The 13,537-nt window shown below is 39.2% G+C and overlaps 3 protein-coding genes across 3 annotated transcripts in view; 1 reads left to right on the forward strand and 2 right to left on the reverse strand.

Annotated features, from left to right (window-relative positions):
* LOC134804822 (uncharacterized) overlaps positions 1–13,537 on the reverse strand; it is a 470,867-nt gene that overhangs the window by 296,051 nt on the left and 161,279 nt on the right. The gene's annotated exons all lie outside the window — the stretch shown is intronic.
* The window catches only part of LOC134804792 (myotubularin-related protein 9), a 312,849-nt gene that overhangs the window by 62,292 nt on the left and 237,020 nt on the right, over positions 1–13,537 (forward strand). The window lies entirely within an intron of this gene.
* On the reverse strand, positions 3,762–5,216 carry LOC134805361 (ribonuclease H1). The gene is made up of 2 exons (XM_063778697.1): positions 4,315–5,216; positions 3,762–3,992 (listed from the first exon to the last, which is right to left on the reverse strand). The coding sequence occupies exons 1-2, from the start codon at positions 5,180–5,182 to the stop codon at positions 3,802–3,804; spliced, it is 1,059 nt and encodes a 352-aa protein (XP_063634767.1). The 5' UTR covers positions 5,183–5,216; the 3' UTR covers positions 3,762–3,801.

Consider the following 13,537-nt stretch of genomic DNA (forward strand, 5'->3'; position numbering starts at 1 on the left):
ATTCCCACCCTCCCACCGCAAAAATAAATACGCAAATAAATATAACAAACCACCACCAAAAGAATAATACTCGACACGTGTTTCGCCTCTCTACGAGGCATCCTCAGGAGTTGTTGACGGTCTGACGCCCGGCAACGGAATGACCTGTCTAGAATGGTCGGCCATATTTATACCTTGACCCTTGACCACTCCCCCTACTGTGCAAGTGTGAGTGAGATGGAAAAATTCGTAATAACGGCGATGACGCAACATTCAATTGTTCGTTAAGAATCATGCCCCTATTGTTGTACCTAATTATTTCCAGTTGTTCCAGAACACCCAAACGCAATCCCTTTTCGCAAACATGTAAAATATCAAAAGAATGATTCTCAGATAAAGTGTGGCCTGTATCTAATAAGTGCTTTGCAAAATTGGACTTCTCTGGATGGTTATGTCTATATGACGCAACATGCTCTTTATACCTAGTAGTGAAATTGCGGCCCGTTTGCCCCACATACACTAACGGCGAATTGACGAGAATATTAGTTTTTTACTAAAATAGCGTTTGTAATAGAGAGATAGTTATATTTTGGATTATTGGTAAGCGATTGGCTCTCAGGATCACGCCACCATCGCCTGATTTTTAAGAGCGAAATATTAAACCTTCCTAAAGGACTCTCGGCTCTTATGAATAAATTATTTTTTTAATTTTCGGTCTAAATCCTTTATAAAGGACTCAGGGACTCAGGAGGATAGTCATTTAATATGTTGGCATTTAAGGGGTTCCGGCACGATCCCGAAAATGATATGTTTACTGGCGGGTAAGTATCGGAAGTAAATAGTACATTGTGCAACATGGGGCGTAAGTTAAATATTGCAAACGAGAGTACCTAAGTTAAATCGCGACGGCTTGACGGAGCGATTTATAGACTCGAGTTTGCAATATTATTACGCCCCGAGTTACATACAATGTTTTTCATCACACTTGTGATACGAAAAATAAGTATAAAGACAAAAAACTGTTAATTATGGCACTAGAAACTTCTTAACTCCCTAGGGAAAACGCTTTTTCTATAACTCCCGCTAGACATGCGTGCAATTCCACATTTACTGAGCGAGTGTGATGAAAAGAAAATTGTAATACAGTAGAACCTCGATAGCACGAATCTCAAGGGAAACGCCAAAAACTACGTGCTAACGAGGTTTCGTCTTATGGAGGGCGTCGACTTAAGAAGGTTCTTGTTCGTCTTAAAGAGGTTTCGAGTTACAGAGGTAAAACGTATGAAAAATTCGTGTTAGAGAGGTAATTATAAAAACCGGGCAAGTGCGAGTCGGACTCGCGCACGAAGGGTTCCGTACCATAATGCAAAAAACGGCAAAAAAAAAACGGTCACCCATCCAAGTACTGACCCCGCCCGACGTTGCTTAACTTCGGTCAAAAATCACGTTTGTTGTATGGGAGTCCCACTTAAATTTTTATTTTATTCTGTTTTTAGTATTTGTTGTTATAGCGGCAACAGAAATACATCATCTGTGAAAATTTCAACTGTCTAGCTATCACGGTTCGTGAGATACAGCCTGGTGACAGACAGACGGACGGACGGACGGACAGCGGAGTCTTAGTAATAGGGTCCCGTTTACCCTTTGGGTACGGAACCCTAAAAACGCACAAAATACAGTCTTATTGTCTTTTTCGAGTTACAGAGGTTTGTTATTAAATTACTTTGAGTTAGAGATGGTAAAACAAAACTACTATTTTTTAGAGTTGTAGGGTCAAATTTCATTTTTCGAGTTACGTAGTGGTAAAAAATGTAGGTACTGAATAGTCGTGAAGGGAATCGTTGGTTACTTCGTCTTATGGCTCCTCTTCACGTTGGGCCAACGCCAACGAGGGACGCATTTATGCGTTAGAGGGAGCAAGTGATATTGCTATCTCATTCTACCGCATGGCTGCGTCCCTCGTTGGCGTTGGCGTTGGCCCAACGTGAAGAGGTGCCATTAAAGAGGTTCAATATTTCGAGTTATGGAAGTTTATGGCTCTGAAGGGAAGGGATAGCATATTATTTCGTGTTAACGAAGATTTCGTTTTATCGAGGTTAGATAGCGAAGTTCCACTGTAGATGAAATCGTCGGGTGACAAGCAAAAGTCACTAACTAACATCATTGAAATTATTGGACAATAAACCGTGTTACAAGTGTAATAAAGTGCATTGTTACTTTAATTTTTTGATAGTACTTAGTGAGTTTTGCTTGTCACCTTAATTGCTAATTACCTTGTTTGTATTGTGGTGCGGAAGACATTTTCATAAGAAGGTAGTATTTTTCCTTTACGTGTTGGATCTATCTCTATATCCCCACGCAAGCCTATCAAAAGACCGGGATTTCTAGGCCCGTGAAATCCAAGGAGATACAAATAATATGACACATTTCGAAAATTATTTAATGGACTTTCATTACTTTTATGAAATTTTGTTTCGTCTCAAAACTTATTAGACGAGGTAGGCACGTATTCACTATAAAAATTTTTGTTTATCTCAACAAAGTTTCGTAATGAATGATTACCATACATTTTAGGGAAAAAAAAAATAAGAAGACCGTTTATAAACAAAATTGTTTATAGTGGATACGTGGCCCAGCGCGAGCTTTATGATTTCGTCTGCCTTCTTGCTGGCTGCCTTCGCTTCTGGTCCGATTTAGTGCGTAGAGAATGCCATTTGGGATAAAGTTCGTCATGTATGCATGTGCTTGTACATTAGCATAGTAAATAAAACGATAGGATTAAAATTAAGGAACAATTACATTTATTTGAATATTTTAATTTAATACTAATGACAGTAATTAAAGCATTATCAGTAGGTCAATCAAAACCTCGCTCATTTTTAACTTCAGTTAATCAACAAATTTCGCTTAAATAGGTAGGTATAATAAGCAAATTAAAAACCTATAGGGCCATTGCGTCAGTTCACCGTCTAGTGCCTGTAATTTTTAATGATTATTAGTGTATTTAATTAAACAAAAAAACTGTGCAGTAATTGTAATTGTAGAATTTTGGTTTAGATATAGTTATTACCTATCCTTATTGATAATCAACAATGTGGTCCCTTTTGATTGAAAACGACATAATTAAATAGCTCACATATTAGGTATCATGATGCTTTTTCAGTGAATCAATCCAATCATTTTGATATGAACAATATGCAATTTAACATCTTAGGTAGGTAGTGAGGGTTAATCAGCCTTTGCTTTTGTATGAATTTATTGGCTTAGAAGGAATTATTGAATAATGTTATTCCTTTTTAATATTTAATTTCTACAATATTTAAGGTTATGAATTCTAAAATATAGTAATCTTTTTGCTATTCAGTTGTTTGGCAAATCAATCATCAAGTAGTTTGTGTTCATAAAACTAGTTAGCAGAAATGGTAATCAATTAGGGTTAGTGGATCCAGCACACATTTCAATGTGACTAGTAATTCATAGCAGATCAATGGAGCAGAATAATTACCAGAATTATTGGTGGTTCTATTTCGATTATTATTGGAACCACTTAACCTAACTTACAGAAATAAATGTTCACAGTCTGAATTAAATTAAATCTTATCTAACCTAACTACCAAAGTCTTTTAAAGACTCAAACGAAAAGAGCCGCATAGGGAGAAAACAATACAGGAAAGCAGCTCAGTCTGTGCAGAAATGCCATGGCCAAGGTGGGTATATAAACACTCTCGCAGTTGCAAAACGTGTTTTGGCCTATACAACATCATTATTATTAATGTGTAACAATCATTTTGGTCAAAGCATCAGACCTAAACACTCAATCATTTATTGGTCATACATGGCTGCTCCAGCTTTTGCTAGCCTATCAGCCATCTCATTGCCATGTTTTCCATTGTGTGCTTTAACATAGTTCCATCTAATTATAAGTTTGTGCATGACACTGTCTAGATCCTTGAAATCTATTTCATTCTTTACAGCCTCTCCAGATGACAATTTCCATCCTCTTCGCTTCCAACCTATTGAATAAAAAAGCATTTATAAAATAACATGCGTGTTCTTGCTATTTAAGACAACATTATTGGGCTGTAGTAGAAATATAAATACTAATTTCTGTAAAAACCATAAGGTGTTTGAGTGTCAAACTTCATTAGAGGATAATTTTTTTAGCATGCAAAAGTTACATTTTGATTGAGCTTTAAATGGCCTTGAGAGCAGTACCATACTAGATAATTTTATAATTCTGAAACCTAAATTAATTCTGCTGTTAAATTAATAAATATCACAAGAACAAGTAGCTTAGAGCCAGACTATAAATAAGAAAAAAGACAATTTCTTTACCAGGGATCCATTTGGTAACTGCATTGATGAGAAATTGAGAATCTGTATTAATGGTTAGTTTCTTGATTCCGTTTTGGAGTGCAATCTTAATGGCCAGTGTTGCTGCTTGAATCTCGCCACAGTTGTTGGTGGCTCGGCCAGAGACTGGCTGGCTTCTGTTGAGTGGGTGGTTGTCACCCCAGTACACCCCGAGACCAGCTCGGGCACCCTGCTTGCCATTGGATGAGCAAGCACCATCTGTATACACTTGTACATAACCTTCATTATCTATTTCAAACTCAATGTTTTCAGCATGTTTATATTTTTTAGGCTGTGGTGGTTCAATCAAAATAGTTTTTTTAACTCCGGCACGGGGACCGGCTGATAGAGCAGACTTGCTTATCTTGTCCATGCCTTTCGCAAAATTGTTTACTCGTTTCTCTAAATCGTCCATTTGCTTATTTAATATTACGTCTAGGTCGTCTCCGGATGAATCGGAATTAACCTCATTGGTCCACGAAGAGCTTTCGTTCTGATAATGATTGTTGTTCTTGGACGATGTGCTATAAGATCTCTTAAGATTTTTATTGGTGCCGCTTTGATAATTATTGTAAGTGGATTTGTTTCCATAGCTACCACCGTAGTTAGAATTAGAACGGATGAATTCATTAGCGTCTGATTGAGTGTCGAACTTTTTGAATTTTGCTCCAGAGAAACCTTTAACTTGGGCTTCGCAATCAGCCCATGAATTATAAATACCTGTACTTCGGCCTTTTGCAACGGCGTAAAACGGCATTTTTACGATTTTCGGCGTCTTGCAGATTAAGTATTCACTAATTCTGGTTTTAAAGAAACAGATCTCTAGCGTTTTTCGAAAGATACCCGACATTCGGTTAATTGCTCCGAGGTTAATTGTGTTTATCTTTTCTTATTTTTTTTAGCAATAACCACAGACTACTAACTAGAATACTAGAAATTCTAGCCGTTTACATTCGCGTGCGAGCCACGACCCGAGCCCAAAGCCCGAGCCGCGAGCCGAGTCACGAGACGCGAGTGTAAGCGGTGGGCTCGTGGCTCGTCTCGCGGCTCGGCTCTCGTGGAGGAGCGGTTTTTTGTGCAGGAATCAAAGGGGTTCGCGACTATTCGCGAGGGACTCGCGCTTGCTGTTTACATTCGCTTTCGGCTGTCATTCGGTTCCAAACATTGTACCGTGCCGTTGTTGTTTAAAATCGAATTAGCTCGAGCTTACGAGCTAATGATTACACTCAAGCTTAGACGGAGTGGTCATTAACAGGCATTCCCCTCTGTCGAAAATAGGCGGCCAACGGTCAACCACATGTATGGACTGACGTTTATCTGACATGGCTATGTTTACGTTACGTATACATTTGATGTGCCCCTCCCCCGCAAAAACAAGGGTGCGGCGCACCAAGGTCGCGGTGTGGTGCGGGAGTCTGTTCAGTACGTAATGGCTCCTCTTCACGTTGGGCCAACGCCAACGAGGGACGCATTTATGCGTTAGAGGGAGCAAGTGATATTGCTATCTCATTCTACCGCATGGCTGCGTCCCTCGTTGGCGTTGGCCTAACGTGAAGAGGAGCCATAACACACTACCGACCTTGACCAATGACCTTGGTGCGGTGCGGTAGTGTGTTACGGCTTTTAGTATTAAGGCCAGTCCAGACGGGATGTTTAATCGGTCGTATGTTCTGAAAAGAAATTGGCGTCAATCTCCAATTTATACACTAATTTTAGATTTATGGGGATATTTGAGTGCTCTAAATTAAAAAAAAAATATCCTCAAACGCAAATACAAATTACAAATTGGCATTTTTGGATCCGGACGGACCTCCATTTTATCGGTAATTAATATCGGTCATAAATAATCTTACAATGAAATCGGCGAACCAAATTGGCGTTTGCGTCCACACCACCTGATTTGATCGGACAATTTAGCCTGGCGTTAGGAATTTTCCGTACGGAATGACATGTGCAAGCGAGACAGCGCTATGCATTTGTAGAGCCACGTCCCGATCCCACCTGTCATTCCATACGGAAACGATGAAAATTCCGATTGGCGAAAAATTGTTCCCGTCTGTGACCTATTTTATAAAGCTACAAGTTACAATTTACAAGCGGAAGTCTCTTTCTAACCCTATGTGTTAGAACGAGACTTCCGCTTGTAAATTGTAACTTGTAGCTTTATAAAATAGGCCACTGGACTGGCCTTTAAGATTGCCTCATTGGGTAGGATTGTAAATGGGGGTTGCGGACTACGTGCCGTCCTACAACACCCAAGTAGGATGCCTCTTGGGTCCTACAAATCCTGCAAGCCCCGCCCACCGCTGTAGTCCGCCGCGCAGGATTGTGTGTGGGTTGTCGTCCTACGTTGCGAACTTGCCGTTTGACGTATGACAACAGTGCGCGCCATTTTTTTGAAATTTATAAAGAAAATCGCTGTTTGTCGGACCAAAAATCACCCAGTCACTCCAACAAACAATGGAGGAATAGGCATTGCAACTATTACCAATACTTAAAAAATATGACGCTCTCTGGCGAATTTTTAGCAGTTTCTTTTCCCACACTCTTTTTTTATTTTTTTCACCTCAGCAGCTCGAACAAGGGTACTTTGCTTCTTAAAAACAGTGAGCAAAATGCGATTTTGCTCACTGAGTCATTTTGTCTCACTCAGTGAGCAAAATCGCATTTTGCTCACTGAGTTGTCTCACTCAGTGAGCAAAATGCGATTTTGCTCACTGAGTGTGACAAAATGACATTCAAGTGACCTTTATAGTCAAATGTCATTTCAACATGCGGGGTCTAATACAAGTTCGATATACTTGGGTTCTATTATCTCTGTCCCTCTAGGTATGTTCTCACTGCTTAGGGTGAAAAATTTTGTGTACTACACGAGATCAAAGTTATTTACATCTCGTGCGCTTTTGAATCCCTTACTACGCTCAAGATTCTAAATTAGATTCACTCGCTACGCTCGTGAATCTATTATAGAATCTTTCGCTTGCACGGGACTCAAAATAAGCACTCGAAGAAATATCAAACTTTGATCTCTTGTTGTACAAATAACTATATCCAATAGCAAGAAAATACATAGCAGAAGAGCTATTTTCTTTTTTTTTTAATTGCACGTAACATTTTCAAGAATAATAGACCGACACTTGTGAGAAACGAAGCAGCTGATGATGGACGGCAAAATAGTACCGTGTGTGAGCTATTTCTTGCTCCGTAGTCCTGCAAGGCGTACTACAATGTAGGAGGGTGTGTGAGCTATATCCTACGTCGTAGTCCTGCGAGGCGGACTACAAGGTAGGAGTGTGAATGGGGGGCTTAAGACATTCAAAAGTTATGGTGGAATATAAGAAACTCACATACAAACATGAACCCTGAAAACAATATACTCTTTTTGTTTGGGCAGTCGTGTAAAAATAGAGGGAAGGCAAATAAAATAACAACAGCACTTTTAATACGGTAATGTTTTTTATTAGGATACTTATTAATTAGGTCTGTCACCTTTTATAACACGTATTTTCTATTACTAAGTCACCACCAATGCTCGTAAAAAATTATTTACTATTTATTTATCAGAACAGTCTACCGCAAGAGTGCATGGCGGCCTCGGCGCACACCTACTATAACAACCACAAGTACCTACTATTTAGATTCACTCTAATCGATTCTCAATTATTAGAGAGGTAAGTTCAAAATGGGATAATCGATACAAACACGAAACTCCTATAAATGAGCCTCATGCATTGAAGTCCTCATCAATAGATTGTTTTGATGCGCGTTTCAGGGTTATCCTTCGTTTGGACAGAAATATATCAAGATAAGTCTGCAGTGATTTTGATAGGCCAGAGTGTGCAAGTCTGATTTTAAACGTCAAACTTCTATGAAATTATGACGTCTAAAATAACACTTGCACAGTCTGTGCTGTCAAAATAGTTGCAGAGTTATCTTGGTCTAACTCTACCCATGCAATAGATGGAATGTCCAGCTGTGTTCTACAGACATAATAATTTATCGTAATAAGTTAAATAACTAGTATACCTACCTACTCAGCTTATCGTGAGCTACAGACATGCTACTACCAAACTATAATAGCGTCCTGTCGGCTGTTGTAATAAGTTTGACGTTTAAAATAACACTTGCACAGCGCGTGCTATCAATCGTTGAAGACTTTTCTTGGTCTAACGCTAGGACCCTTCCACCCAGCCACTCCGGTAATCCGATCTATTAATTAATTACACTCCCCAATTGAGCTCGACTTTGCTGAAAGCACACCAAAACATATAGGTAAGTAGGTACGCCGTGAAAACAGGAAAATGAGGCTAGAGATGATTACCTACCGCTCAATATATCGGCCATAGATTGTTATTTCACAAAAAATATATATATAAGGTAGTACAGAACTATTTAATATCTAACATGTCACTTAATTTCAAAAAGTCCTTTTTATAAATAAACAGTGCTTATTCGCAAAGTTGTCATTTGAGTAAAACATAAAAATGCAAATATTTTTTCTACACGAAACCATTTTACGTTGCTGGTAGGTAATAATAATGTCCTAAATGACCTAAATAATTATAAATATAATGTAATAATATGCCTACTGGTCATACCTATTTAAAATACAAACGGAACTAGTAAATGATCGTCTGTTATTGTAAATATGCTAGGTAATATTATCTTATTCAAACATGGCACTATTTCTTTTTCTAAATGGCGAGGTGTCACCGAATATGTAACTACTGATTAGGAACGACCAATTTTTGATCGTAGGAGTGGTGACGAAACCGGTGCGTTCAATGTTCATAGTGCGGTAATATGCAACTACAGGAGGCCTTGACAGCTTTGGAATGAATTTTACGAACAATATCTTGGTAATTATGTAATTCAGCTGACTCTAGTGCCCAGAGCACAATGGCAGGCATTTTACAGGGGTATCTAGAATTAGATAGACTAAAGTAATGATTGAGTGGGCGGATGATATCACTGTGTTATGGTACATATAACTCTCATACTACTCGTATTTATGAATTAGAGTTTAGGTTTTTTATTGTATATTTTTACGCCTTCTCATTCGTAGTTTACATGAAATCAAGCTCTGCCTGACTCTGTTTATTTTAATTCTTGATACCACCTCAATCGACAATCGTTTACCAAGCGCGGATGAGTTGAACGCTCGGGGGAACCATTAACTATAAGTAATGAGTAACCTAATGAGTATAATAGTACGTTGTGGCTAAAAAATAACTGCATTCCCGTTGCCAGGGAGGTTTTGGGATTACACTGAGCCACTTTTACTATGGGACCAACCCCGAAATCGCGTAAAAAATTTTTACCCTCCCATAGAAAATGGACCAGCCTATATGTATGAAATAGTCATATTTTTTTTCGCGATTTCGGGGTTGGTCCCATAGTAAAAGTGGCTCAGTATAATCCCAAAACCTCTCTGGCAACGGGAATGCAGTTATTTTTTAGCCACCCTGTATATTTAACTAATCAACTATTATCCTTTCCAACGACTATATTTATACAATACGCATAGGCAGTTGTTACTGTTACAGATATCAAGGTCTAATACTCTGGTCCATCCACCCGCGCTGGCAAACAATGAGAAAACACTGTCACAGTACCTAGTTGACGGCATACCGCGAACTTAAAAAATCGAATTTCTGTATAATATAAGAGAGAGCCATATTCGATATTGGCGGCAGCATCTCTGGACATCAACATGTAACGTAACGTAACGTCTGGACGTAGGCTACAAGGGAAGGCACAATGTTAATGGCTAAAGACGAAAAACCAATTCACCATGTTCTACTCCATAAAAACGTCTCTACCTACTATGAAAGGTAGAGTGAGTGGGCTAGAACTACGAGAAGTAACAATTTTACGTAATTTTTTTCATCTTTAGTCATTGCTACAGTACAAACTTCAGATAAAAAGTAGGCAGTGGCGGATTTCCCATAAGGCACAGTAGGCCCGGGCCTAGGGCGGCGAGATATTGGGGGCGGCAAATTCTCACAAAAAATTCGCTGATGATAACAAGAAATACCTAACTCAAAATTAGGCCAGGCAACGAATTCTCAAAAAAGGCATAGAGGGAAATGCTTGGAACACAATTTTTGACTTCGTAACTTTGTTTGTACTAATTAGGAGGTGAATCAAAAGTCCCTGGCAGTAGCCCTAAGGCCGGGGGAAGAGGGGAGTTTGAAGGTCCCATTTTTCGATTTTGCACTTATATCTCGGAAACTATGCGTTCTAACGGCATGATCATTATCCAAAATCAAAGCTGATTTTTGCTCCAAGTTTTACTCAGTCAAGTTTTTCGATATCTTTGTGATTTCGCAGTTTCGGTCGCGCCAAAATGGCTGAAAAGCATCAGCTGATCGAGTTTAACTGTCATTTATCTACAGGGCTCTCCACACTTGTGCGCGAATCGCGGCGCGAAGATTGTTTACGCCTTCGCGTCTTGTTCCCCGTTTTTAGTCGGTTTTTCGGCCCGCGTCAACGGAGCAAGTCAGAATAGTGTGTAACGTGAAGTCTTGCTAGTTCGCGCGAACGCGCGAAGGCGTGAACAATCTGCGAAATCGACGCAACACTCGCGTTCGCGGCTTCGCTCCGCGATTCGCGCACGAGTGTCGAGGGCCCTGTAGATAAATGACAGTTTAACTCGATCAGCTAACGCTTTTCAGCCATCTTGGCGCGAAGTGTGGAGTCATACGTCAAAGTTGAAAGGACATTTTACTCTTTAAATATGATTACGCCCTCGTGAGCACCGTGAACACAATAATAATAATTGTAGGAAATGTAATGCAAAATTACAGACGTTCAAGAGCGGATATCTCAAAAACTAAACAAGCTAGGTACTTACCGGTCGAAAAACTCGACTGTATCAAACTTGTAGCAAATTTAATCAGCTTTCATTTTGCATAATGATCATGTCACAAGGACGCATAGTTTCTGAGATATTATAAGCGAAAAACCGAAAAATGGGACCTTCAAACCCCCTTCTCCCGCCCGCTCAAGGGCCTACGAGTCCAAACAAAGTTACTAAGTTAAAAATGCGTCCCAAGCATTTCCCTCTATACCTTTTTGTTGCCTGACCTAAAAGTAGTCAATATGATGGGTGCTGATGCTGAGAAAGGGGGGCGGCTACAGGGCCTGGGGCCTAGGGCGGCAAAGACTGCAAATCCGCCACTGAAAGTAGGTAATTTGTATACAATTAAGAATTTCATTCATTATATAATAAGGCATTGACAAATAATAACGCAACATCATAATAATGTCTTAAAAACGGTAACTAATATCTAAATAGCTAGTAAAATGATTTAGTACATAATTATATAAATCCTAAATTATCTAATTACAAAACGGGTCGGTATTGAAACACACCATAATTATTAACAAAATTAATCTAAGTCACAACGATTTAATAAAATTTGTTACAAAAGTGAACAATTGTTTTGGTTAATACTTGGCAAAGGTTAGTTAAATTGAAAGATAATGGGTAATTATATTATTTAGGCTTTGAAATGACTAGTCTTAACTTTAGTTAAAGTGTAAACTTAAGCCGATCAGAATTAGGTTTATTGCGTGGGGGCATTGCTGCTAGCGCCTACGTAACGGCCCTCGCCTTCAGCGCCCTGAACCTCTTATTTAAGCAGCATAATAACTTTTAACACTAACAGTAGTTCTAGGTATAACGTTAATGAGTAGAACAATTACAAACATTGCATGATACTCAATTAACAAGATGCATTGTTTTGGAATAAAAATCGTAAGTGGGGCTTTGTGAGAGACAGTAAGGTCCGTCGAGTGCTTCATTCAAGCACATAACAGGACCAATACAAAGTACAAATGCAAATGGATTGAATTCCTTCCATAATTCCTTCCTACTTGTTACTTTAAATTAACCTAATGTAGGATTTAATTTCATGAATAAATTTATATTCGTGTACTTAATTCAACAGGGTAGGTAAACATCATATCTCACAAATGGAATTTATCGCAAAATAATTAGTTGATTGAACAACCTAACTAGGTTAAACTATATCGCACAACGAACTTTGGTTCGACTTGGTCGTTTAATATGTATATAAGTTATGCACCCTTTGATCGCCACGCCTACCGAGTGCGCCGCGGTATCGTGCACCTTGTCGCAAGGCACGAAGGTTGATATTAGACTAGCCACGCGCGTCAGTTGACTTTTTTGGCGGTCAAAGGGTTAAATTACAATTAACGAAAGAAACATTTTGGTTACCACTGGTAATTACTACCGAACTTGCAGGCCTAAAAAATAATGCAAATTCAATGTACCTAATACATTTATATATAATATGAATAATATCATCAAATTAAAAATAAACTAGTGTAAAGGTGGGTCATATCATATCAGATCGAGGTTCTATATTATCGTCTTTATTCCGAGTTTTGATACAGGCACGGAGCAAAACACTGATTTAAACTTTCACTATTATTAAACATTATCAAACTGCACTCGGGACTTATCGCGTATTTAAGTTTTAAAATTTACCTCCGACGTTTCGAGGACGGCGTTGTCCCCGTGATCTCGAAGAAGACTGGCTCAAGTTGAAATCAACGGACGAGGGGTTTAAGATCTCATCCACATGGAATCCAGGCATTAGTAAATGTAAGCGGAAACGAATATCGACAGTCGATAAATCGAATATCGTTAGTGTTGTGTGTCGACAGAGTAACATCCCTAGTGCGCAAAACTTTCAAACTGATAAACAAGACCAAGTTCGAAGACGGGTAGTTCGAAAAACTCGCGCGGCTGGAAGATATTGTTGATGTCAACTTGAGCCAGTCTTCTCCGAGACCACGGGGACAACGCCGTCCTCGAAACGTCGGAGGTAAATTTTAAAACTTAAATACGCAATTAAGTCCCGGGTGCAGTTTGATAAGGCACGGAGCAGTTTAGTTTAAGCAGATAATTTTCAGTTAAAGCAGATGCGGAAATTAGGCTCCTGCAAGTCCTGCAGTAAGTATCCTTAAGATTTGGGAATAGAAGACATACTTGTTCAGCTTGTTCTTTGCTTATGACCTGGCGCGATACGAGTCAAGGATTTAGAGCAGTGTTTTCCAAACTTTTTCACGACACGACCCCCTTAGTACGAAAAAAATGATTCGCTTATGTATTGATTCAAGGCTGGCAGAGGCTTCGCGACCCCCCAGGGAGTCGCGACCCACAGTTTGAAAA

The sequence above is a fragment of the Cydia splendana genome, chromosome Z (assembly GCF_910591565.1).
Source record: "Cydia splendana chromosome Z, ilCydSple1.2, whole genome shotgun sequence".
Taxonomy (NCBI): domain Eukaryota; kingdom Metazoa; phylum Arthropoda; class Insecta; order Lepidoptera; family Tortricidae; genus Cydia; species Cydia splendana.